Below are 27,413 nucleotides of genomic sequence, written 5' to 3' on the forward strand. Positions count from 1 at the left end.
AAACAGATTTAAGAAAATTTGAAGAGAAAGATGGTTTTTAAGATAAATCTTGGTCTGTTTAGGAAATACCTAGTTGCCTGCAGTATGGGAGGACTGACTTCAGTGACTTGGGTTTTCTTTCCTTCATGCCTACACTGAGGATGAATGTGATTTTTTCAATGACTTCTACATGAGCAGAAAAAAAAAAAAAGTTGCTCATTAAAAACACCTTATTTATATTTCTCTTGAGGAACAGCATTCCTGCTGTCATTGATAAATCCAGAAGGTACCGTCACAATCGCATTATATCTAGGACCTGCACTAATGTGTCTCCAGCTCTTATCCATACCTTTAAACAAGTTGGTTTTTTTTTTTAATAGTTTTAATTTGTTTGGGTGTTGTTGCATTATTCTGTACTATCTGATTTTTACAATCCTTTGTTGAACTGATACTCATGGTTGGATCTCATACATGTTGATGAGCCATTTATTTGAACTCATTGAAAAGTGTTTAGTAGAGCATTTCCCTTTTAATAAGTGATAATAAATTATGCAAGAATGGCAAAAAGCAAGGATAATTTGTCTAGCAATAACATCTCAGCCTGAATGCCATCTATTATAGTGTATTCCAGTCAGCTTTTCCTATTCAACGCCTGTACATTGTCCTAAATGTAATGTTGCCCAGGATTTTGGGAGCTGTGCAGTTCTGTACATTCCCCATTTCCTTTCTGGGAATGATGAAAGTTTCTTATCATCAGTAAAGCTCTAAATGTCTTGAAACAATTCCAGCAGGTTCTGTGTCAACTGTGCTGTGTTGTGCTTTACTGTCTCCTTTCAGCCATGCTCTCCCATCCTACTTAGCCCCCTTTCAGCTCACTCCTGACTTCCCTTTCCATGCACATCAGCGCAGGTGAGAGTGGCTTGTACATGCACATACCTGGTCATTATATGAACATCATCCAGATGTGGGAGCTGAAAAGTTCTCCTGAGTACTTGTGAGGCTTTCAGCTGTTTCCTCATGGGGAAGCACTGCCAGGTCTCACAGTTCAAAGAGCTTGGTAGCAACTGCTTCCTCAACATACCCTGACTGTTACTTTTTGACAAATGATGAGATATATTCCCTGTAAACACCAAAAAGAAGGGCAAGATGCCAAGGTTTATGCAAGTTGTAGTCAATGCTTGTGTGCTTTAGTGTCTGTAATAGGCAAATCACATATTTATTTATACAGTTTTGTGTGCACCTGTTGGTGTTGGTACTAATGATATTGCATGTCTTGTTGACATATGTGTTTTTTCTCCATTATATTGATATATGTTGTTTTCCATTTGTGATCTAGGGTTCTCCAGGGCTTATGGGCTTAGCTGGACCCAAAGGTATACGAGTAAGTATTTGTATTTTAAACTAACTTGTACACATTAAATGTCATGTTAAATGCCAGCTTGGTTCAATAATTTGTGAAAAATAACAACAAAACATCACATATGATTTTAATGTATTTTTAACATTTATGATACAGCGTATGCATATGCATTATCTATTTTTCAGAACTTGCGCCTTTTTTTGCTACACCCTATGTACGAGGTTCATGTTGTATGTGTTTATTATTGGGGTATGCTGTGAAAAAGTCAGACTAGAATTCCATGAAGGGTTGGTTTTGTCTTTTTTTCTGTGGGTGAAACTAGTCTATGTTAACAGTGCATAAGCTATCATTGTATTTGGTTCGTAGCCAGAAGGGTTAAGGTAATAGTGATCTTTTGATAGAATTATACTTAGATTCATTCTTTTTATGATCAAAAGGAAAGCTGCATCATGAGCTTTTGCTTAATATATGTAATATTATTCCTCTATGGTTACATCATTAGGGACTCCCAGGAATACCTGGATTTTCAGGTCCACCAGGCCTTCCAGTAAGTAAAAACAAAACTGATTTAACCATTTCTCTCTTGCTACACTCTTAAGTACATTATTATCTTCAGCCCAATGTGCTCGCTCTAGTCTCAACATCAGTATTGTCTCTGTCAATTAGCTTGGAGATAGCAATCTTAGCATCAGCAGTTCTTACTCATTGTAATGATTAAAGAACACATTGTAATCTGTCAAGTCTTGTGAAACACTGTTCCAACATAAACTCTTTCAGTGTTGCTGTAGGGTAATACGAATATACAAAAGCAAAGCTTGTGTCAATTTTGCACTTCTTTTTAGGGTGAACCAGGAACAGTTGGTCCTCCTGGGCACCCGGGTGTTCCAGGATGCAACGGCACAAAGGTACAAACCAAGCTGAATGTTATGGAGATTGTGTTTGGCTATGTTTAGGAATGGCCAAAAAAGCATTCTGAATTTTTTTCCCTGATGCAACTTTGATTTTCCCCTGAAATAACTTTGATTTGTTTTGGTTTGTGACTTTATCAACTAGAAAAAACATGAATCATAAGGCCAGAGGAAGGAAAAGTGCTACCTTTTTCTGTAAGACTGATAATTTAATTATGCATGTTAATGGCCTTTGCTAAAAAGTTAAGAATAATGTTTGATATCTTGACAGATAAAACTTCTTCATTAAATCCAGAGGACCTAATCAGTTTTGTCCAACTTGCCCTTCTGTTGAAATGTTATAGAAGAGACAGATAGTTAATTCATTTTATTTCACCAGTATCCAGCTTGCAGTTGACAATTCATCAGTCCTGAAAGCAAGTTAAAAAAAAAGCTGAGAGTTACACGTTTATTAGTTTTTCTTTGTGCGATGACAAAAAGCTTCCAGCATTCTGAAAGGGGGAGTCAGAAGAATGCCTAGTAAATATCTAGTAAAACAGTGAACTGATCTGACATAGCTAATAAAGCCTAGTGTCTCAGAAGTCAGGCTGTGCACCTTCTAGCAAATACAGTAGTAATACAACTCACAATTTTGATATGATAACAAAATAACTTCTTTTGTAATCACATTTGCTAAAATCCGGCCAAATAATAAGTGGTAATATGCACTAACATTCACTCCTACTGCTTTCAGGGTGATCGAGGTTTTCCAGGTCCTCCAGGGAGAAGAGGTGCTCCAGGTGTTCCAGTATGTGTCTGTGAAATTCATGCTTTTGTGCATTTCTACTGCATAAAGCCATTCACTGAGTGTAAAGACTCACATTAGCTGGTATTGACAACAGTTGAAATATATATAGGTACCCCTGTTTTATTAATATGAAAACTGTGTGGTAAAGAAACCGAAGTTAAAAGTAATGATTTATCTGCTGCATATTTGGCCTCAACTTCTTAGTTAATGAGTGCATGCAAATTAATTGGCTGCTGTTAGTTCTTTTATGTCTCAAGGGATACTCATGGAAATTTACCATTCACATCTTTAAAGATTTCTAATATATATTTAATAGATTGCAGTTTCAGTTCATGCCTAATTAAGTCAGTAAGAGCCAGGAATTAAACCGAGAGCTTCTTATTATAGTTGCATTGCTGTAACACTAGGATTTGGTTTTTTCTCTCTGTAGAAATGTGTTTTTAAAAGAAGCTTCTAAACAACAAATGGAAAAAGAATGCTGTCTGTCAAGTTCCAATGGCTCCAAATCTACTAACTTGTAAACGTGATTTTTACTGTACCAGCTCTCCCGATTTTGTGTTTATTTATTAAGGTCAGGCTTTAAAACTGTTGTGCCTTCACTTGTAGAGTTGCTACTGTGAGACTGGACTATTTTTTAACATTATGCCATTTCTTCTTAAATTGAAGTCTGGCACACTAAACAGGTACCTGGCTGTACACTGTGTCCATGAAAATACATCACTTCAAGAGCACTGAGCTTGGAGAATATTTAGAATGTGTCCCTTTGCCATTGTATCTTTTACTTTTCTGTTTTAATAATATGATTGTTCTTCTCCCTAGGGTATTGCTGGTATCAAAGGAGAGAAGGTCAGTTATTAACACCGTATTACGTGAAACATTTATTGGCAATCAACAGTTTGTGTGTATGTTGGCTGCTGGAAAATAGAACAAGCAACTACCAACTTTGGTGCTTTGTCCATACCAGTTGCATTCACCCCAGGTTACAAAAGAGTATATAAAATTTTTCTTTTCCTTCAGCTACTGTTATTGCATGTAATGAATTTAGCCCTTTCAAGCACACAAATAACTAGGCCCCTCCCTCAAACAGCTGATGAATTTTTCCAGAAATCTGCAGATGTGCTAGAGAGTATTTTAAGGGGAGAAAAAGTACCAAAAAAAGTGAAGGTTAGGGCTGTGGGTGAGTAACGTAGGGATGTCTGAAATGAAGACTGTTCCTAATGGGGAACTGGAAAGGTGTGTTTTGTTTAATAAAATCTTTTTTAAAGGTAGAACTATCCATAATGGACAGTTGTCACCATTATGTGATTCTGATGTTGCTTATTTCCCTACAAAGTGTATTAGAAGATTTGTTCAGCTATGGAGTTCTACAGCATAACTTTTTATCTTCCTTTTAATATAATTGTCCAGGGATGCCCTGCAGATGGATATACCCAAGGGTATGGTGCAAAAGGTGATCCTGGATTGCCAGGAATGCCTGGACTTCAGGTAATTCAGAATTAATTCAGACCATGATATAAATATATAGATATATTAAAAAAACATATAATGTGTGTATATATTAAAATTACTTTTATATATATAATTTTAATGTTAGTATTGTATTTTTACAATTATTTCACTGGTTTCTGAACCAAAATGACTGTAATTAATTTGGCCATCAGAAGCAATAGTGTCCGTTACATGTTAGTAAAATGAGATAGGAAAGTCAGGTTGCAGACCAACAACAATACTTTAGAAATGGAGGAAAACTGGTCATAGATTTAGGAGTTTACCCCTACATATGGAGTGGAATGGAATAGTTCGGTTACAAGGGACCTACAACAACCATCTAGTCCAAATGCAAAAGTTCGCCTTGAAGTAAGATTGAACAGATTAGACCAGCTCAGCTTCTAGAGGAATACTAACAAAGGACATGGTGATCCTTATTTAAAAAATTGAGATTAATAGGAGAAGGCAGAGCAGAAATTTATTTTAACTGTTACAATAAATGGAGGACATTGTTAAAGGGAAAATAAAAATTTTTAATTTTCTACTTCTTTGAGAATGAAACTTTAAAGTGTAAAATTTATTGCACAGAATGTTTGAAAGATTAAAGGTTTATTAGGGATAGCAATAGGGCTATATGGGTTATGAGAATGTCCACAGTTAAACAGGGCATATATCCTCATTTGAAGACTTTAGTTTTAGAACAGATGTGTCTTCTCATGTTTGAAAACATATGCCAACCAATGAGGTAGTGAGGAGGAATTACAATGCTGTGTTTTCCTGAGGCAGGAAACGGAAATCCAGAACTAGTGCTGCTCCTGTGTTATTCAGTTCATTGCATTTAACATTGTGGTTCACTCATCATCTTGCCAGGAGATTTATGCCTGTTATTTTTTTAATATGCAGGGTGCACCAGGTGCTCAAGGATATCCTGGGGAACTTGGAGAACGAGGCCCTCCAGGAGCGTCAGTGAGTATGAACTTATGTCTCACTTGTTACTTTAACATTGATTTTTCCCAGAAACCTATGGAATTACACAAATACAAGTATCTGACTCTCCCAGACTTGAGGTCTAGGAACATATGTATGTGAAATCCATCTCATTTGCACATATCTGGGGTTTTTTTTTCAGTTTCTTTTGATTATCGTTATTCATGATAATTTCCATGTAGACATACATCTTAATTTTTAATTATCCATAAATTCACTTTATTTATTAATGTATATAACTGTAAGAAGGAGAGATATGTGTGTTTGCAACTGGACGGTATAGACAATCTGCCACCCACTCACAACAAATTGCAGTTGTAAAGGTGGAAGGAAGATTGAAAATAGTGATATAACTCATGTGAAAATCGGGTACTTCAAAACACCTATATTGGTGCTGAAGATTGTAATTTTTTAAACTAAGGAATTTTTTGTTGTTGTTGTTTTTTGTAGGGCATGCCAGGGAGAGCAGGACCTCCTGGACCTAAGGTAGTCTCAGATTGGTAATAAAAATGAAAACTTCTATTATGTGTAACATCAGTTAACTCATTTTGTAGGTGTTTTTAAAATTAAAAAAAATAACATTTGGGGATTTTTTTTTTTCTTAACAGGGTCTTATGGGACTGAAAGTAATAGGAACCAAAGGAAGAAAGGTAATTGTATAAAATACTTAAAACATTTTTTAGTCTTGTTTCTGTTTTCTGCTTTTTCTGATATACTATGGTGAAATGTTTGGGGAAGTAAGTACACTGAAATAAAAATTTTCAGTATATATGTGGAAGTCCTTTACTGGAAAACAGTAACATAGCAATTAATATCTAAAGATAAACTGTTTACACATAAGAGTCAATTACATAAACTTCCTGATAGAAAGGTAGAAAATTAAGAGGAGCTGGTAGTTAATATTTACTAACACATAGCATTAAATTAATTTATATATCATTTGCACAGTGTCCCTAAATGCTTATCTAAGCATATAAACATTGGTAAGTATATAGCATGTGTAGACTCATAGCTTCTTATGACCAACATCTTTTCAGTGTCAGCCTTTATGATGATTCGGATGATTTGTTGTCCATGTTCTTACTTTGTATCCCATATAATTGACATTAAGCTGGAAATGACTACGAATACATATATTGTCTCTCCGGATGTCAGCCTGCCAATGGACGACCAGTGTGGTCAGCCTGAATGTCCTTACAGGACCTTTTCAAGAATTCAGGGCATCTTGCAGTTGTGCTAACTGACCTGCACAGATCCCGCTGTGAACTGAAACATCAATGTCTGACAGTGGAATTGGTTTTAACTTTGTAATTACTACTGGGCATGCGCTAGAAGTTTCCTGGGAAAATTTCTGTAGATAGAATGGATTATTGGTCAGCATTAGCTCAGTTGACCGTGGAGCATCTTGCTTCCTTATGAGTGATGCATTCTGTGCTGTTATGCTGAAAGTGCACACAAAGGCATTCCACTGGCTTAAAATCACTGAAAATTATGGATGTGTTTTGTTGACTCTCACAGGAAAGATTACATTTGGGACTTTCCCTATTCTGAAAGATCCCTAATGAAAAAGTGTACTGTGATATTAATGGTTTTGGTTAATAACACATGAAATCTAATTTTATCTGTCAGCACTGTTACAATCATATCCCTGTGACACACAGACTGCAGTTTTGAGGATGTCACCAAAGACAGTTCATGTTTTATTAATTGACAAATTGGGAGAAAAATTATAATCAAGGAGATACTATTGTTTGATTTAGAGTTAAACTGAATGTATAACTTTTAAGCAAGTAGTATTAAAAATTTAAGCTAATTCTAGATACTTTAACAGAAATCAGCATATGCATTTTATATTTCTCGGCTTAAGAGAAGGTTGTCATAGTCACCTGAAGTCCTCCATATGCCTTTTTCAGTGGAAGATAAATAGCAAGCAAAGAGAAACGTTAACTGTGTTAATGGCTAAGTGTAATAACACAAATTTTTTCATGATGTCAAAAGTATAGTGGTGGTAATTTGAAACAATAAAATATGCTTGTAATTCTCTAATTCTTGTAATTCTCTATTTTTCATTTTTCTTTTTTCTTTCAAGGGTGACACCGGATTAACTGGACCCCCTGGACCACCAGGAACTGTTATTGTGACATTAAGTGGACCAGACAACATGACGGTAGTAAAGTTGTTAAACATCACATTCAGATAATCCATCTTGATTGGTTTTACTTTCAGAGGACATTTTCATCTTCGTTGTTCTGATAACATTTCCTTTTACCCATCCTAATGTTTTTCAGACTTGTTTAGTTAGATACTAAGCTCCTCTTAAAGTGTGTCTATACAGCAAGCTCAGCTGAGGCCTGTGTATTCACATGCACATCTGCACAATACCAGTGAAATGCTAAATGCTTATTAGTAACCCACCTGTTGTGGATCTTTGAGTACATGAAAAGTAGATCACTTCTAGCTTCAGCAAATCAACATGGATTTTATGAATGGCTATCAAAGCCACAGCTGTGTTGACCTCTGGGAATTGTCACTGAAAATATCAGGACTCTGAGCTACTGAAGTTTCATGAAAGCTTACAACATGTTCATGTACATTTCATACTTTATTTTCTCTCTTTTTTTTTTTTTTTTTTTACTGGAATATGAGTAATCATGGAAAGTGTTGGGGAGACAGTGAGTATTGGAAAAAGGAAATACTCTGCTTTGGCTTACTTTTTAGATGTTGCTTTGTGAATTAAAATTCTTGCATTTTGTTCTTATATAGAACTTAAGTAGCAGTAGTTGATACACAGTTTTAAGTCATCACATACTAACAGAATGAGTCTTCAACCTGTTCTTGACTGTCTTTTCATTATTTAATTTGCATCTAATACATGGAGTTATCAAAACTCCCTCTTCATAATGTGCTAAAATGAAAAGTGAATTTTGCACCAAGACTGTATTGAGGCAGGAAGAGAAAGACTAAAGAAGCAGGGTTCAACTTTTAAGCACAGCAGCTCTTCCGTGTTTAAATCGAATCCGGACCACTTGGAGCACTTCCCAGTCACAGCTGTGACAGTTTATCCTGGGTGAATGGCAATTTTTCAGAGACATTGGGCATTAAGGCTTAAAAACCCCACAAAACTCCTTACATAAATAGTTTTGGGCATGAGTCTAACGGAGTAATAATTAGGCGGTCCATAAACTTTGGCTTTACAATGACTTCAGAATGTGGCCTAATACATAACAGTACTGCACAGCAGAGCGGACTAATCTGGAGCCCACAGAGGTGAGGATCGTGTGGGTAGCATTTACGTATTGGAGGTCACTATCTCCAGTGAAGCATCTAAGGTTTATTTGTTTTTCACTTGCAATTTATTGCTATTTACTCCAGCCCCTTTGCATGCAATCACAGGTAGGTCCTTTTGAACTCACTGTGTTCAGAAATATGTGCAGAGCCAGTTTCTTTTTCAAAGATCATAGACTTTGGCAGGAGTGCTGATATCCAGTTTGTGTTTCTTTTAGTCATGTAAATAAAACCATCTCTGCTTGAAGAAGCTTGCTGGTCACATAAGGATTTCCTAGTCATAAAACCTGAGTGTTATGGAAGCACAGAAAAACCCAAGAGACTATGGTGGTTTTTTTTTGTTGTTGTTGTTGTGTTTTTTTTTTTTTTTTCTGTGTAACAGGACTTGAAAGGAGAGAAAGGAGAAAAAGGATCAAGAGGACTCCCAGGGCCAATGGGGTTTGCAGTAAGTGACCAGAAGTAAATCCCTTAAATCCAGATGTTCAGGCAGCATCCCCTGGTAAATGCTACTCCTTAGAGTCTAGTATTTACACTACTTATTCCAACCTTTAATGAATAAATCAGAACTAGTGAATAGAATACCTATTAATAGCATTCTAAATGTGATTTATTTTTACACTTTTTTTTTTTTTAAGATAACAAAATTATAAAAGATACATTTAATTTGGAAAGTGTGAGTCTCAAAATATGTGTATGTTGAGGGTGGTTTTGTTACAGGGGCCGGTTGGTGATTCTCAGAGTGAAAAGGGTGACCGAGGAGAACCTGGAGTACAGGTGTGTGCAAACAATTGAATACACATATGTTAGTCTTTTCTAAAAAGCAGTTTTGCACTAGTGTTGCTCTCCAGTTTTTATTTCAAGGCCACTGAGAGCATATTTTCTTAGATTCAAACTCTCTTTCATCCAGTAAACCAGACTAGAGAGCTGGAAATCAGATCGCTGCTCTTGTAGGCTCACATGCCATGAATACATGAAGTAAAGGTCAGTTGATGGTGAATGCACTTCTATTTGTTTTGCTATAAGTGTTCTACTCTTGAAACTTAGTAAAAAATTTTAAATAGTGCTCTTCTGAACACATACTGGCTTGATAGTGCTGGTATATCTGTAGAAGAGAATTAAAAATGTTGGATTTACTTAAGGCAGCAGACTTAAATTAGTATGCTTAACCAGCAGGTATACAGAGATGTGAAGAAAGTTTTCGAAAGAGAGTTATTTTTTAACAGGATAATATGTTGCATAATTTAATGGCTGCATGAGAAAAAAAAAATGTATGTTGATTTGCTTGAGTTTATTTACATTTTCAAGAGAATTAGATAGAAAGGTACAACTTTGCATTCAAATGGCTTTCAAACTTTCAGGTAAAAACTACTTAATGAAAGATGCAGAATCTTGGTAACTAAAACTGCAGGAATTCGTAACAGTTTACAAATATGTAATCAGGTGAGAACCCTAAAATATCCAAACAAATCAAAATCTTTTATGGCATTTTCTGAACAAAACATTTTTATTCCAAATACATTTTGGAGGCAATATTAAGAAAGATAATCTTCAAATGAAGTGTTTCATTTGGTCCAAACATATTTATTTTGAAACTTTTCCCAGACTTCTGTGATCACAATAAATTTTCTTCCACAAGGAAAGGTAGCAAGACAAGACCAGCGCTACCCATAGATTGCTATTTCTTCAGTTGTATGGTGCTATAATGATGATCATGCTATACAGCAACTTGATTGTTACTTTTATTATTCCAATATATTATGAAAATTTTAATTTCTGTTTGAGTTACTGGTGTAAAGTACTAACAGTTCTTGCTATCCAATGTGTGTTATTCTTCCTTTATCTTGTGTGTTTCTTCCATATTATGTCTTCTGTTTGCAAACGCTCTGTCCTGCCATGCAGTGTTTTTTAGATCTCTTCTTAATTCACCTCTCCCTTTCTTCTTTGTGGAGGAAGTAGTAGAGCACCCTTGCTAAGTTTCATTGATTTATTCAGTGCAAAACACATTTCTAAACCTTACTTTCTCCCCTATTATTCTGAGATCATAATCTTCCACCCCCCCTTTTAATCTTATCACTACCTTCCTGCTGTGGATTTTAATGAACCAGGTTTTCCTCCTCTCTGCCTTCAAAGTAGCAGGTATTCATATTCATATTCAAGTATTCATATTCAGAATGACGGTTTCATTTTCTTCTGTTTCTCTCCCCATTTTCCTCCCTTCTCTCCCTTCCCTTTGTCTTCTTTTTGTGTTGTTGTTACAAATTGCTTAATAGCAGATACCCCTGGCATGCTCCCTCCTGTTTTCACTTGTCCATCTACTGCCCTACTTCCAGTACCTTTGATGTGCACTTCCTCTTCTTTTCCATTAACCAATTTGTCTTCAAGTCATCTCTTAACCCGATTTCCTGTAAGAGAAAAGTTTCCCTTCAGTATCTTTCCCTGCTCACCACTAGAAGGGCTGCTGTGTTGTTTTAACGTTTGTTTTGCTTCCGCAAGGACCTGATTTTGCACCAGGCTTTCTGCTCTTGCCTGCCTCTTTGTGCAGGTGAAGTGTCTGCCTCAACTAATTCTCCACAGGGGGAGGAATGTCCAGGGAATATCTTACTCCCTGTTTTGTAGAGTTTTATGAACGTTAGTTATGATCAGAAATAATGAACATTTAAAAAATAACCTTAATGGCTTTTCAGAATTTATAGAGATGAAATACAACTATGCACAGCACTTAGTTGTTATGCTCTTTGAATTAAATGGCCCCTCTTTTGATCTTCTTAACTCTTTTATTTCATGCTTTTTCTTTGTAGGGTAAACCTGGAAAAGAGGGTGCCCCAGGCCCACCTGGCTTACCGGTAATGAAGGAAGCCTTTTAAATGTTTTCTAAGTAACAGTCATCTGTTTATTATGGTCATATCTTCCTGTCACAGCTTTATCCCACTGCAGAATATATTTCAAAATGCTGATTTAAATACACTGTGAAATGTTTCCTTTCACGTAGCTGGCCTTGGGACATGTCATGTCCTCAGATTTAAGCAGGGGAAAGAAGCTCAGTTCATAGATATTGTCTCTACGGTATAAAACAGGAGGACCTGTTGTTTGCTGCTGACTATCAAATGACTTCGAAACAGGGTCAAAATTATGCAAAATTATGTCTACTGAGTTTTAAGTCTGGTTGACTACATTGAAATTTTTGCAAAATAGTATGCCTTCACTTCAGCATAAATCAAGAAGCAAAATGAATAATTTTTAATTGCTAGAATTAAAGACATACAAATAAAAGTTATTGTCAAGGTCACAGCTGCCTTGGCCTGAAACAAGATGACTGATATTAAAACTGTCATATTGTCATCATGTGATTCTTAAAATATGCCATTTTATAACCAATATGATCTTGTTTGTGTACTGATTTAAAAGCTAAAGTTGTTCAAATGTATTTGGAATATTGTATTCACTTGGTTAAATACCAATTATTTTATATTTACTTCAGTTCCACTTTAACATCATCATTAGGGGTCACAGTGACCTTAAAATATCTTATCAAAATTCTTATTGTCAGAATAGCCCATTTCACATATATCTTTCTAAAATATAATCTTCATCATGCCAAAATGACCTTCGCAGACAGTCTAAACACATTGCAGTCTTAACAAAGAATGTGAAATGACAGACCACAAAGCTCTACTGCCTCGGCTAACAGAAACACAACTTTCAGTCATGACAAAGATATGTCATTGCTCTCTTGCCATTTCAGCTTTACTAACTAGCAGTGTGTTCAGCTGCAGAGCCTCTGAGAAGTCCCTTGTCCTTGCATGTACACATTTGCAGAAAGCCTTAGTAGCAGTCTGCACTGTTTTCTATCCTGGTCCTGCTGACTCCTCTTGAGATCAGCACCACCGTGCAGAGTGACCAAGTTCTGGAACAAGGAGTTGCTGTAGGTGAGAGTCTCATATGGTGCTCAGTTGCTCCCCTTTCAGAAACGGTAGTTTGTAGAGGGAGAACAAACCACAGTCTCCTACACTTGAGCTATCCAGAGCAGCTCCACCTTGGGACTGGTGAAGTGGGCCATTATAAATGCAGATTTGGATGAGAGACCTGCAGTATTTCCCTCAGATGTGGAACTATACCCCAGACAGAGTCTTCCCCTGAGCAAATCACATTCACCTTGTCATTGCCATGAAAAATTAAAGCTCTCCATTTTACATCTTACTGATGACAGTGCTAAAAGATTAATTCTCGTAAAATTGTGTACTGTGACCTGCAGGGACCAAGGGGTGAACAAGGCAAACCGGGACTGGCTGGCAGGCAAGGAGCTAAGGTATCATCTAATGATTTTGTTGTGGCTTTTGAGGATGAGGATAAGGTATGTTTTGGGGTTAATATGTTGTTTTATTTATCACTGTGTATACAATATGTTTACCTAAAAGATGACAAATAATGATATCATGGAATAGGGAATGGATCACGTGTTTGAACTGGTGTCCACCTGTCCCTGCTGATGTGTTCCTGTAGTTTTTGATGTACATGGCTGAATAGTCGTGTAAGGAACAGAGGTGGGGGTGGTGAAGGACTGGTCAGGAGCAGAAGTTCTTCTTTAATGTTATGAGCAATGTACTGAATTAACAGTGGATACAAAATGTCATGTCATGTATCTTTTTTAATAAACAAACTCATCTCTGTCCTCTCATGAAGGGGATGAAGGGAAAAGCTGGTCCACTTGGAGCTTGTGGTCGAGTAAGTGTAAATTATCTTCATCATATCATTTTTCTAAACCATTAGAATAAGAATAAGCCAGACTGACTGTAGGAGACAATAACAGTACGTTACAAAAAATCAGTAGAAGAAAAATAAAAAAATTTAATTTTAATATTAAGCAGTTTTTTATTTCTTTTCAAATTTGTGCATTTACATTTCAGTGTGATGTTTATATATCAAGGTACAGTACTTATTGTAATACCAATTTGCGAATAATGGTGCCTATGTGAAATAATCCAGAAAATAGCAAAATTGCATTTTCATTTTGCCTGTCATTTGTAGAAATTTGAAACATCATAATATTAAACTTTAATAAATTAAGTATTAATTTCTGTAGGAATGACTTTTAGTGCTCATGTGATTTAAGTATTTGATTTTTGTCTATTTTCTTGCGTGATGTAGTAGTAGTCTAGGTATAGCTGATGCTGTTTTGAGCCAGTGGCATAGACGAAGTGATTCCTAGAGGTTTCTTTCAAGAATATTTTCTATTTCATGCTGCTGTAATGTTTGTGATTGGGTCTCCAACTTATACTTTGCCTGTTTAACTGCATCTGCAGGCAGAGGAGTTTTCTGAGAGTTGAGGAACTGGGCTGAAATCCCAGCCCCATCTATTTGTACAGGTCTCTTGGCATTGTCTCTGTATAGCAATTACGATTTCATTTCTGGCTTCTTGGAATTACCATGTGATTAGAAAGGTCTCATAGTGTTACAACATCAAAATTATGAATGAGATCATAACGTTGTTCTAACCAAATGTTCAATATGAGGCACTGTGCTTCTCTCTTCACTTACTATTCTTTCTTTTCTTACCATCCTTCTCTTAAGACAGAGTATTATGATAAAGTGGTTGGTGACAAAGGAGATGAAGGACCCCCTGGACCTCCAGGACCAAAAGGTCAACGTGGCATGCCTGGTGAGTGGGACATGAAAACCAGAATCTTTTAGCAGGAGCTGTCCACTCAAAGGGCCTGTTGCAGGTGGGGTTTTGAGCACTTACCAACCTGCTTCTGCCTTTACAAGAGTATTTCCAAATTAATCACATCAAATTGCAGAATTGAAATATATCCTGAGACTTTGATTTATGGCCATATTTCCTTTTAAAAATAATGAAGCTGGCACACTTCTTTGTGAAGATAATTGAGCTGAGCACCTAAGCTCACTGACATCCTGTCTCATGAACCTTAGTGGTCTCCTGCATCAGCACATTATTTGTATATGCTGTAATCAAACCATCAGGGCTGTAAGTCTCCTGTTAAAAGTCATGCAATTTTTTCTGTCTCTTTTTTTTTTTTTTAGCTTTCATAGCTTGTCATATTTTTATTGCCCATCATTCCAAAATAATATCTGCAAGTTTTTATTTTGTTTATTTTGGTCATACTGTAAAATTAAAATGTACTGACTTATTATTTGGTCTGTCTCACAATAGAACAAGGACTTGTAGGCTGAACTCTGAGGCAGCATCTTGTAGGGTGTATGTCATACTGATCCAGCAAGTCCTTTCCCTCCAAGTTTTGATGTTCTAATTTTACAAATATTTATGTATGCAAGTGATTGTGTTGCATTCAGTGAATACTCTTTGTTGTAAATCTACTTATATACTTCCAAGGGATGGCAACAGGAAAGCTGAGCCTTGCAAAATAATAATGCACTGTTAAGAGGGGGTATATTTACTGGAACAAAAAATAATGGCAAAAAGAAGCAAGTTTGCAGGCCTGTAAGTCATTCTCAAGTAACTGAGTGCATCCCCAGCTAAGATAAATGCTGTGGATCCTGTTCCTACCTGTTATTAACATCCATATCTCCCCAATTTTCAGAATTGTCAGAATGCAACAGTTACCTAGGCAGTAAATTCCTACTCAGGCAGAAGCCCAAAATTTGCAGTTAGTGTGAATGAGTAGTGACTTTGCAGAATATACAGTGGTTTAACTCAAGTTCTCAATACATTGCTTTTGCAGGGCCACAGGGTCCTCCTGGAGGTGCTGGTAGACCAGGTACATGTAATGGTACAGTACGAACAATAAAATACATTGCTCTTCCTGCCTGTTACACTGAATCAGCTTTGTGGAATCTTAACTTCAGATGATTTTAAGCATATCTCTAAGTGGTAAACGATTGTCACCCAAAAACATTGATGGACCAGTTATTTAAAGAGATGTTAAAGATAATTTTGAAATGTGTTTACATTTTCATTGTGATTATTTAATATAATAAAAGGTAAAGATTTGTGGGATGACATCAGTATGTTTGTCTCTCACTCATCCTATTGAGTACTTACTTTGCTTTGAAATTCTATTTATTCTCTAACTTCATTTTTGTATTTTTACCCTTTTGGTTAGGTGTGTCAAGACCTGGTCTGAGAGGTCCCCCGGGATTTCCTGGGCTAAAAGGAACAAAGGGAGAGAAAGGACAAATGGGCTTGTGTATTGTAGGCCCACCAGGACTACCTGGTATTACTGGCAGACCTGGTTCTGTTGGATTACCGGGTCCTCCGGGAGAACCAGGTGACATTTCAGTATTGTACCTATAATGAACAAGAAAAAATCCAGTCATCTCAATATCTCATCTATGAGATTAGATAAATACATTTCTTACAAAGTATATTTTGATTAGTATGGTTGAATTTCTATTTGTAAATTTTGGTTTAGGATATTAATGAAGCAAAGGTCTGTGCTCCATTACTAATGAGATTCTGTGGAGAAGATACAATGACTTGTAAATGACAGTGTAAAGATTTTTCACCTTTTTGTGTAACTGTGACTATAAAAATCTGCTACATGAAATGGGGAAAGACAAATGAGAGAAAATCTGTTCTTAAAAAGAATTCTTCCAAAAGTTTTAGTGAAACTGTAAAACTAAATTCAGAAGGGGCCAATCTGGAAGCTAGAGAAATGGCTTGCGTGTGTCCAGAAGTCTTTGTGGGTCTTGGAGCATCTTTGAAGTTCTGGCAGGATGAAAATTAAACAGTAGCAGTTTATAAAACTTTTCAAAAAGGTATTAACTAGGAATACCTCTTTAACTAGTAGTACCAACAGCATCATGTTTCTTTTCTATGTGGCATGGCCAAAACAAGTTTTTCTGAACCAATACCAAAATGGCGCTTTTCTTTCCTCTCTCTTTGAGAAATATATTATGTTTCTGCTATTTCAAACAAAATGCAAATACTTTCCCCAGAAGGGACTACGATTTTTAAAGGCTAAACAGTTTGCCGAGACTTACTTTGGCATTACTATATTTATTCTCAAGTACTTCCAGTTACAAGTGTTTTGGATTTGTCCAGGTAGTTCTCTTTTAAATGAATCACAGAATCTGTCAAGGTTGGAGAGGAACCATAAGGATCAGAATACTCTCTCCAAATCATCCCTCCAAGTTTTTTCTCTCTTAGCAAATAGAAAATTGTATGAATAATCTGCTGATGTAATGGTGCCATGCTCGTTTCGTTAACAGGTAGAGTAACATACAGAACAGGCCTACCAGGACTTCCTGGAGAGCCAGGGTGTGCAGGACCTCCAGGACCTCCAGGAGACACTGGCATGAAAGGTCAGTTTCAGAAAAATGTCACTCAGAAGTAGATAGCACAATCTGGTAATTTTCACGGATCCTCATGAAATTTTGAACTTAATTTGCCTCTTATGTCATTTGATTAATACAAAGATTTAAGAAAATTAATTAGGGATAGCAAGATGTCTTCCTCCCCTTACATAAAGAGCAGTGCCTGTGCCAATGCTGCACGCCAGTTTACTACACTGCAGGCAGGGTGTAGGTCTTCACTGGGACAAAGAGTTATTACAGGTTTGGTAGGGTTTTTGTAGTCTCCCATTGTTATGTTCCACACTAACAGTTGTTCTCTGAGAGAAGGTTCCTTCTGCAAATACCACCACAGGAGCTGCTCAATCTCTTTGCCACTTGCTGCTCATTAAAGTCACTGAGGCTGTTATGGAGCCATGTTAGTTTTAAGCCCATGTCTCTTCTTTTAGAAAATTTGGCTTATCAGTAGAGTGCCTATATCCAAATAACTTACTAAAACTAAACTTGAAAAACATCAGAGATTTAAACAAAATGTTCCTGCATTTTCAATTAAATATAATCAGTTCTGATTCACTGTCTGACCACAGGTAATTTTGTACTGTACTGGAAATGATCTTCCAAGAAAATTAAGGCCATATTCCTACCGCTCTCTGACCAAAAAGTCCTAGCCATCATCTATAACAGGGGTGTCAGACTAATTTTCACCAGGGGCCACATCAGCCTCACGGTCGCCTCCAAAGGGCCAAATGTAATTTTAGGACTGGATAAATGCAGGAGTAGTTACATTGTTCTATAACAAACTATGTCATACATTAGTTAAGCTTGGGAATGACTTATTGTGGAACAGCTAATGAATTATTTTCACTCTAGGTGATGAAGCTTGCATGTGTACTGATTGCAGCTATCTTCCGGGAATACCTGGTCTTCCTGGTCCTCCTGGGGCACGTGGTCTGGATGGTGTAGCTGGTAAATGATCTCGTTGCTAACAGAATAGTAGGAATTGCCTATGATTTTGCTTTTAGCATGAGAATCAGGTATGGGCATGTCTGCAGCATGCAGCCCTTGAACTAGCCCTGACGTTGTGATGAGTGTGAGAGACTGATGCAACTCCATCCACTGATAGGAGCACAAGTCCTAGAAGAGGTGAAGTCAAAATGCTAATAGGCTTCAGTGCACCCTGAAGCTAGGTCAGTCTTTGGTGATGCAGTCAATGTAACAAATAGAAACATCCAATGCTGCATGTGATTATCTGAGCTTGTTAAAATCCACATCCTTGTTTTCATTTTTGTTTACAAAATACACTGTTTCTTTTCCAGGTAGAGAAGGAACAACAGGTCCAAAAGGTTCTCCAGGTTCTCCAGGAGCACCAGGGTTTCCAGGAGCTCAAGTAAGCCTTTGTTTTTTCAGATTTTTCGTATCCCCCAAGAATTATTTCAGATAAACCTGATGGCTGGTGTCATATGCAATGTCATACTGAGCGATCTCAACAGTTCTCTTTCTGTAGTAATGAATGTGTCTGCACAGGAGGCCTAGGTAGAGACTGTAATGTATGGCTGATGTAGCTTTACATGAGCCTCTTTTGCTCAGTGTGGCAAGGGTTTCAGCCCAGGCAGTGAGGCAGGTAAACACATGTGATTATCCTGTGCTGTATTTCATGATGGCTAGACTGCTTCTTCTGCCTGGTATGGGTAGTTTACAGTTAACTTCTGTTCATAATTCTGCAATCATGGCAGTGGCTGTAAAGCTTATATAGAGTTTTTTGTGCTGTGATCTTTGTCAGATATCTTATTTCTCTTGTTTCCAGTACACTTGGGACTGGCTAAGGACCCAGTGTGCAGAGGAACTTGCTTCTTACAATACCCTCTTCAGGGGTGAAAAGGACATTTCCTCTTGGGAAACATTGTCAAGAGGGAAGGCTAACAGCTGCTGCCACAGACATACCACTTGGTTTTTCTAACTTGTGCCTGTAGTAGTAATTATTTATGGGAAATTACAGTAGACACTGTCCAATAAAACATGTCGTGCACATTGTGGTGGTTGCTGTATAGATGCAGAATGGAAGAGTCTGCTAACAGCCTTTTTTAGAAGGCTCGCAAGAGTCCATGAGCCCAAGATCACTAGAGACCAGCATGCTTTGAGCTTGTACTGGTTTTGGCTGGGATAGAGTACCCACTTAAAAAAAAGAAAGCTTGAAAACACTTGACATTTTGGTTTGTTCCAGGGACCTCCAGGTTTTAGAGGAGATCAAGGACATAAAGGATCAAAAGGTGAGCCAGGATATGTGTATCCAGAAGGGCCAAAAGGTGAGCAAGGAGATCCAGGGACCAGGGGAGACAAAGGAAGAAAAGGTTCAAGTGGATTTCTGGGAAGATCTGGCTTTAAAGGATTCAAGGGTTCTAAAGGTGATAAGGTGGGTATGCACTGTTTGCAATTAATATAGAATTAATGAAAACTTAAATCAGTTCTAACTTGTAAAACAATCTTTTTTATCTCTTAGCTGAATATCCTTTACCTGACTTTGGTGTACTATGCTCAACTGTAGCAAGCAATATGCATAACAAATATGCTTGAAAGAATGAGAGTAAATATTGTTATGTAATACCAGAGAGAGGTGAGGCTAGTGTTGATGTTGATGAAAAACCTCAGCAATCTATTGTGGTGGTAATTCTTCACATGTAATAATTTAAATGTCCAGACTATCTGGGGTTCCCATGATGAATAAGATATTTTTAAAGTCAGTTTTCCTGACTACTTGTAGTGCTTAAAAGGAGATAATAATTCAAATAGTTCCCGTTCAGTTTTCAGGAGTTAATCTTCAGTTGTGGCTGAGATAAACCACCAAAGCTGGGAGGTCTGACTGTAAAACTAGGATCATTAGGGCAGAGCTCTTGGTTCAGCAGAACCAAAAAGTAACAATTACTGTTGTGCTGGCTGAGGAACTGTGAAAATTATTCAGGTACAACTGTCTCTAAGCCTGACTCCACAGTATTCAAGAAGAATCAGAGCTGAGGTGTTTGGTTGTTCTTACCAAACCTGTTTTGAAAAGAAAAAAAGTGTACAGTAATGCCACAGTGATTGAAAAAAATCAAGCTGTTTTATTTATTTTTACTATTTCACTATTAATAGTCCTCTATCTGCAACCATTGGTATTAAATGTTTTATTCTTTTAACTGCAAGTAAATCAGAGGACAAATTCCTCTTAATTTAGCGGGGCTACTCTGCTACTAAAGTAATGCAAGATTATAGTCAGAGAATTGGGTATTTTGTTATGAAAGCTGGTGTGGAAAGCAAGAAATGTCATCGTTAACAGGGACTGGCTGGTTCAAAAGGAGATAGAGGACTACCTGGTTTGCCTGGCAGTCTTGGTCTTCCTGGAGAAACGGGACTTCCTGGACTGCCAGGATATGGACCACAAGGAATACGAGGTTTCAAAGGCTCTAAAGGAATACCGGGTCCACCTGGATTACCTGGAGAAGCTGGTATGTAGCTTCCTATATTACTATGTTTTACCTAATGTAGGTAAGAGCACTTGATTGAAATTGCAGAGATAGGTTGAAGTCAAAGACATAATTTATGAAACATAGAAAGCTTGTCTTGGGATGAGATTTCCACAGTGTTGTTTCAGCTTTGGTCCCACTGGAGATAATAGCAAAAGTCTTAGGGTCATAAGATAATTGAGGTTGGAAGGGACCCTATGAGGTCTTTAGTCTGAACTCCTGCTCAGAGCAGGGTCAACTATGAATGAGATAAGACCAAGTTACTTAAGGCATTATCCAATATGGGCCTTGAAAACCATCAAGGACACAGACAGCATGTCATCTCTGTGCAACCTTTTCGAGTGCTTCATTGTCCTCATCATGAAAAAAGAAGTCTTTAAATATGTATCCAGTCATCATCATTAGCGTGAGCTAAGTCACCAGGGGAAAATACAAAGGACTTAACCATTTTCGAGCGCTGAAAACACACCAGTGTACGCAAGTATGATCTGGAATAACTCGGAGTTGAACTGCAGATACAGTTAAAGTTTCTTAAAGAGAATACCCATTAAATCTGTCTGAAATTAAGTTGCAGATTAAGCATTACTCAGTTGCGACGTTTTCTTGCTGACTGTGCTTCCTTTTCCGTGTCTCCACTAGACTGCAGGAGGGCTGAGAGGAAGGCTGTGGGTGGGCTCACTGTCAATAAAATTATTTCTTTTTATGAGGGCAGGATCTGAGGCTTTTTGAAGTCTGTTGAATTTTCAGAAATACAGAAACTGTAGAAGATTGCATTGCTAGCCAAATAGATTTATCATTAATATTTCTAAATGCTTAAGATTACATATTGCCAAACTATAAACCTTTGTAATCTTTGATTATGTATTTGCTGAAGGTCTGAAAGGAGAGACCAGTAGGATAACTCCATTACCTGCGTTGCCAGGACCTCAAGGACCAGATGGTTTACCTGGACCTCCAGGAGTGCCTGGTGCGTACATCACCACTAATTACAGTAAAAATCAGAGATAATCTGATTGGGATTTCTCTACCAGATCTGGCCAGATAAAACAGTTGCGTTACTTTGAAATAACGACAAAAAGGATTTCTGTGGTGCAGAAAGTATAGAATTAGCTGTAACATTCCCTTTCAAGAAAACTAAGGGCAGTGTATGTGAATAGGAAGGGCACACAGGGCCATGTCCATGCTGTGTAGTTATGACAAAGACGCCAAGCAGTCCTGTGCTGTGACTTCAGTCCTCCAAGGACCAGAGGCATCGCGTGCATATGCTGCAGCTTGTATAGCCAGAAAGGCGCCTCTGGCATAATGTTGACAAAAGTGTATCCCAAATTATGCTGGGACTGCTGCAACCTTCAAAACAGAAGGAACAAAATTAGGTTAAAGCATTCTTAATCTTCCTGGAGTCCTTGGCTCTTCTTATGCTGTGCAGGCGCACAGTCAAAACAGAAACTGTTTTCTAGTTCCTTTTTGACATGACTTTTACTAATCATTGTTCTAAGATACTAAGAACCTGACTCTCCCTTTTAGGGTGGGTTTTGGGTTTGGGTTCTAGATGGAATTTTTTTTGGTTGCTGCTGTTTTAATTTTTGCAGAACTTTTGAATGCACTGACAGACAGTAAGTGACATTCAGACTAACTGTAAGGCATCTTTGCTTTGGTTTTGTAGAAAAATAGTCCTTAAAGTTACCTTGAATAACATAGGAAAGTTCTTTGGTAGCTTTATGGTAGCTTCTGTTCTTACAGTTGCTTCTGTGCCAAGCCTCACCCCTATGATGTGTAACTTCTCAACAAGGGTAAGATTTCTATCTGCCCATAATTGCTCCTAGAAGCTTGGAATCTGGGCAGATTGCATAAAAACTTGGCTCAGACTCATGCCTGCTTTGATATTGTGAACATAATTAGCATTTAAACTGTGAAAAGCTGCTGTGAAGGAGAAATAGTGTCTAAGTTCTAATACAATATACAGTGGTATCCTAATTAATAATGATAAACTGTAGAATGCCTAATCTTACAAGTTGATATTCCGTAGTGAGATTCATTACGGTTTACTTATTTTCTTTGTACAGGTAGGGTTGGGGCACAAGGTCTGCAAGGTGATTCAGGGCATCCAGGGCCAACAGGTGACACAGGCTTTCCAGGGCTTGGGTTTCCTGGATACCCAGGTCCAAAAGGTAAAATACTCATTTTGATCTTCTTCCAAAAAATAAAAAACAAATCCAAAAAACCCACAAAACAAAACAACACACAACAACAACAGAAACCCAAAATCTACTTTTTTTTTTTTTTTTCAGTCCACATTAAAAACAATCAACAAGTTAAAAAGAAAAATCGATGAATATTAGTCAGACAGAAAAGTGGGTTTAGCACTCTTGTAATTTACTGCCTTCTGGCATAAAAATTGTAAGTTTGAATTATTTTGCAGCATTTCAGAGAATCAACTATCAAAGTTGTCACCAGGAAAATAGTTTAAAAGACATTGATGCTTCCTGGAATACTGCCCAAACAGGTGCAGCTCATCCGAATGCCACACTTACTTAAGATGAATTCTCTTTATCTGGATGTGTGTTACAGATACAGAGCTGATTTTTAATCAGTTTTGGTTATGTACAATGGAATACCTGCTCTAGCATGCAGGTAATAGAAAACATTTTGAATACTGAGAATTTGGCCCTTCTTCATGCGAAGTCATAAGCCCCTTTGAACACTGGAAATATTAAGAAATTCTCAGGATGGAGGAAAAAAAAAACTTTGATACTTAAACTACTACTAAGCTACTTGTTAAAGAAAACAGTGGGGAACTGACATCAGAATAGCTTCACTTAAAAAAAAAAAAAATCCATGTCAAATAACTGATTTGAAGCAAGTAACCAAGCAGTGTTACAGCCAAAATTGAGTATGTGAGGAACAAGATGCAGCGTGTCACATCATCTCTGAAATCCAGATGCTTTATTCAGCTCATAATAAGCTACTTTAGTGTCAGAGGTTCGTAACTGCACCCATACAAATACCCATTTGCAAAATAAAGTGATAACCATAGCATCTGTGCTGCCATTTAATTCCTTTTACAGGAGAGAAAGGACTTCCAGGAAGCAAAGGGCCACCAGGTTGTGAAGGAAAGATTGGAGATCCAGGCCGAGCTGGAAACCTAGGACAACCAGGAGAAAAGGTTTGGTTAGAAATACAGCACAGTCTTTTCCGTAGATCCCATTCATTAAATACGATGCTGAGCAAATAAATTAAGTGTGAGGAATATAGGAGCTCCTGTATTTCCTGACCAGTGATGCATAAACTATGAAATTAAATTGTTTATATAAAAAGGGTCTCAAGCCAAAATTTTAAATTCAGATACAGGATTTCAGAACTCAAAGTGTTTGGGATGTTTGGTAGTTCAGTTTTCAGAGCACAAAGAAGATATTGCATTGTTTATAGCAGAAAATTAAGGCCACAGCTTTGAAAAATATGGGTATTCAGAAATTGCAATTAAGCACATATTTGATGGAGATCAGTCACTAGTAAATAGTCATTTAATTTAAGAAAGTGCTCTGTTGAATTCAAGCATAAAGGAAGTCGGTTGTAGGTAATACTGCTGCCACTCTTACTGATTAACAGAAGCTAATCTACTGATAGCATGCGTAAATGTAGGATTCTTGACTACTCTGTAATCAGGATTCAAATTTCAACAAAAAATAATACCTAAATGTTTTGAAAAAGCATCATTTCTTTCTTGTGTGCTCATATGTCACTCTTTTGTGTGTGTTTTTTCACAAGACAAATTGTAGGGTTTGGGATTGTGTTTTTTGTGTGTTGTTTTTTTTTTTTTTTAATTATTATTTAGTCTGTGTTTGATGACACAGAACAGCTGAATGTGGAGTGGGCTTTGTGGTCGAAGTATATCATCAGTGACTAGTATGACAGCTCTACTGACCTGCTTTATGAACATATTGCTGGTACTCAAAGCTACTACTTGAAACAACCAGTAGTTCAGTCTGCCAAAAAAAAAAAAAAAACAATTCAGGGAATAGACTTGGGACATTTGTGAGAAACCAGTCTTCATGGAAAACAACGTTCAGAAGAATGATTTAAAAACCCCAATAACTGTCTTTGAGTATTGTTAGAATATCTGTTCATGTAAATAAAGAGACCTTGATTATTTAAATAAATATTTTTATAAAAATATGACTATCATATAAAGTAAAGTTGTATTTACGCAAACTTCAACCAAATTTTCAGATGCAAGTCCAAAGCTTTTCACAGCTACAGCCAGCACCACAATGCAGTAAAGGCCAAACGGATGGAAGTGCCTTGCATTGCTCAGTAGCAATTTCGTGGAGTTGGGGGCAGAATTCAAAAGCAGTCTAAATGAATTACTTCTCTGGTGTGGAACCTGCAGCTCGTCAATAAGGAACATCCAGTGATCTGCTGAATTGGAGTTATTAAAAATTATGTGAAAGATCCTCCAGGAATGGAGAAAATTGCCCTCATAGAAGAAGTTAATTGATCACACAGTAGAGAAAATATTTTGGCAGATTTGCAAAACAGTACACATAGATTGTTTCCATTTCTCTCTGTATTGCAGGGTGACCCAGGCACAGTTATTCCTGGAGAGCCAGGTAGACTGGGTTTACCAGGAGATCGTGGCATTCCTGGCTCAAAAGGTGATACTGGATTTCCAGGACTTCCAGGTCTACCAGGGCATGCTGGACATGATGGTGATGATGGCCTGAGAGGTACTGTTGTCAGACAAGCTCAAGGAGCACAGCAAGTTATTTTAAGAAAAAGGAAGCCAAGTCAAACAATGCTCACTCAAAGCCTGAAACTTCTACTGAAATCATTGTGAATCCAGTCTCCTTTCTTTTAGGAGATCGTGGCCCACCTGGAGTTCCTGGAGATCCAGGTTTTCCAGGGAAACCTGCTGAATGTCTTATTGGCCTGCCAGGTTTGCCAGGTGGCCAGGGAGCTACAGGCCCGCCAGGTAGGGCCTTCTGAATCAAATGTGCCATTTGGCTGGATCGGTCTGAGTTTTGTTTCTGCCTTGCAATGGCCTGAGGGAGCTGAAGTTGTTTCTGAGTATTTGCTATAGGATAGTATATCAGAAAATGTGAGCCCGTTTAGAACATGCACTTTCTGCAGATGGGAGGAAACACGTGCACTGATTAATATGGACTGAGATTCAGCTTCCACTATACAGCGCAAACAGTAGTCACAAACTGGCCCAAATTCCACAGGAAAAGGGATATTTCAGTCATGTCTCCTGTGTGGGGCTGAATTTAGATTGTTTGCTGCAATGTGATTGCTAAAGAAACAAAACAGAGGAAGAGCTCAGCTAGGTAGAAAATCAGCTTAGGTTTTCCAAAGTACCTGCATATACTGTGTTTGATTTTTGTCCAAGAGATAACACATTTGGGTACCCACCACAATCCTGCTACACATGATCTCAAAAGAATATTTTATTCATTTATTTTTTTTTTAAGAGAGAATTAATGCAGAATTGGTGGGTTTTTTCTGAGAAGGAACAGAATTGTCTACTCTCACCCAACGCACAGCTCTTTTAAGATTTCCTGAACATGTGGTCTTACAGGTCGAATGTTTAGCCCTCAAACAGGCAGAGTTCAGGAAGAGTTTCATGCTCGTGATGTCAAAATAGAGATAAAGGTTTATTTTCCAGTCAGACGTACCGTACTACACTTTCATACATTTTTCCTAGGAGGAAGAGGTTTGCAAGGTTCAAAAGGAAAACTAGGTCCTCCTGGCTTGAGTATCCCAGGAATCTACGGGAAGCCTGGGGAACCTGGATTAGTAGGTCTTCAGGGAAATACAGGATTACCTGGTCCCAAGGGACAGTCTGGAAGGCCAGGAATCTCTGGTGTGCCAGGTAAGGATTCCCCAAATACTTGTTTTGACAGAGAAATTAAGTTGGTCTCTGCAAAAAGGTGTCAGTCATGCTTTTCCAAATTGAAGATGCTGAAATACAAAGTGTTTCAAAATGATGGACCCAATTTGAAATCTCTCTGCTTTGAAACTGGGTCCATCTTTCTGAAACACCCTGTATTTTTCCATCAACAGCTTTTATATATTACTGAGATCTATACGGAAAACAAATAAATCATCATTCCCTAAGTTATGATCATATTTTGAAGTTTTCATGACACAGTACTGAATTTTCTATAACAATCTTCTAAGAACAGAGGACTACCTTACATTGGTTTCTGTAGAGCAATGTCCTTGCAGTAGGACATGAACTAGTTAACATTCAAAGCAACTCCAAAGAATAATGGAAGTGTAAAGTGTTTAGTAGTTCTTACTTAGCATTTCAAACAGATAGCTTGTTGATGCTATCATCTTTTTCTTAAAAAGCAAGTTTGCATCTGAAGTCTGGCAGAGTTGAGTCCAATCAAATTCTGTCACATCAACCAGAGCTAACTTTAAGTAAGGCAGGTAATCCCTGTAGGGTTTTTTTCAGAAATATGTTCAAAATTTTATTTGTAGAATAAAAGAAATCAGGTATGAAATGCTTCTTATCTCTAATAAATATTTTTCATTACTATAAAATCCTCCATTATACAGTGGAAAGGATATGGTATGTATCTTTTTCTATATACAACCTATAAAACTAATGATAAATGCATAGCACTTGTTCTGTTGCACCAGCTTAGGCTTCTGATGTCATCTGAGGGGAGCTGTCATGTCCCATATGGACTTCAGCTCCTGAGCCAGAAAGGAGTGTGTTTCCCATACATCCTCCCATCCTTGTGTGGACATCTCAGATACATTATCCTCACTGACAGCTATTTCAGTCAGTGATAGCAGCTGTTGCAGCTACTAGTCTAGGTAGCTCAGGGGTTACTGTGTATGTAAGT

General features: G+C 37.5%; 1 protein-coding gene across 3 annotated transcripts in view; it reads left to right on the forward strand.

Annotated features, from left to right (window-relative positions):
* COL4A3 (collagen type IV alpha 3 chain) overlaps nt 1–27,413 on the forward strand; it is a 61,366-nt gene that overhangs the window by 16,813 nt on the left and 17,140 nt on the right. For 2 of the 3 annotated variants that reach the window (XM_071812485.1, XM_071812484.1), the window contains exons 4-32: nt 1,316–1,360; nt 1,842–1,886; nt 2,182–2,244; nt 2,981–3,034; nt 3,854–3,880; nt 4,442–4,519; nt 5,426–5,488; nt 5,960–5,995; nt 6,118–6,159; nt 7,599–7,676; nt 9,177–9,239; nt 9,512–9,568; nt 11,593–11,637; nt 13,047–13,100; nt 13,475–13,516; nt 14,363–14,450; nt 15,493–15,540; nt 15,874–16,038; nt 16,982–17,074; nt 17,933–18,028; nt 18,379–18,449; nt 19,284–19,472; nt 20,373–20,541; nt 21,434–21,526; nt 22,623–22,727; nt 23,625–23,722; nt 25,133–25,283; nt 25,415–25,528; nt 26,261–26,428. In XM_071812485.1, the coding sequence (XP_071668586.1) occupies nt 1,316–1,360; nt 1,842–1,886; nt 2,182–2,244; nt 2,981–3,034; nt 3,854–3,880; nt 4,442–4,519; nt 5,426–5,488; nt 5,960–5,995; nt 6,118–6,159; nt 7,599–7,676; nt 9,177–9,239; nt 9,512–9,568; nt 11,593–11,637; nt 13,047–13,100; nt 13,475–13,516; nt 14,363–14,450; nt 15,493–15,540; nt 15,874–16,038; nt 16,982–17,074; nt 17,933–18,028; nt 18,379–18,449; nt 19,284–19,472; nt 20,373–20,541; nt 21,434–21,526; nt 22,623–22,727; nt 23,625–23,722; nt 25,133–25,283; nt 25,415–25,528; nt 26,261–26,428 (2,440 nt within the window). The remainder of the gene's footprint in view (nt 1–1,315; nt 1,361–1,841; nt 1,887–2,181; nt 2,245–2,980; nt 3,035–3,853; nt 3,881–4,441; nt 4,520–5,425; nt 5,489–5,959; nt 5,996–6,117; nt 6,160–7,598; nt 7,677–9,176; nt 9,240–9,511; nt 9,569–11,592; nt 11,638–13,046; nt 13,101–13,474; nt 13,517–14,362; nt 14,451–15,492; nt 15,541–15,873; nt 16,039–16,981; nt 17,075–17,932; nt 18,029–18,378; nt 18,450–19,283; nt 19,473–20,372; nt 20,542–21,433; nt 21,527–22,622; nt 22,728–23,624; nt 23,723–25,132; nt 25,284–25,414; nt 25,529–26,260; nt 26,429–27,413) is intronic. The other variant, XM_071812483.1, reaches the window with a different exon arrangement.

This window comes from Patagioenas fasciata, chromosome 9, assembly GCF_037038585.1.
Source record: "Patagioenas fasciata isolate bPatFas1 chromosome 9, bPatFas1.hap1, whole genome shotgun sequence".
NCBI classification, from domain to species: domain Eukaryota; kingdom Metazoa; phylum Chordata; class Aves; order Columbiformes; family Columbidae; genus Patagioenas; species Patagioenas fasciata.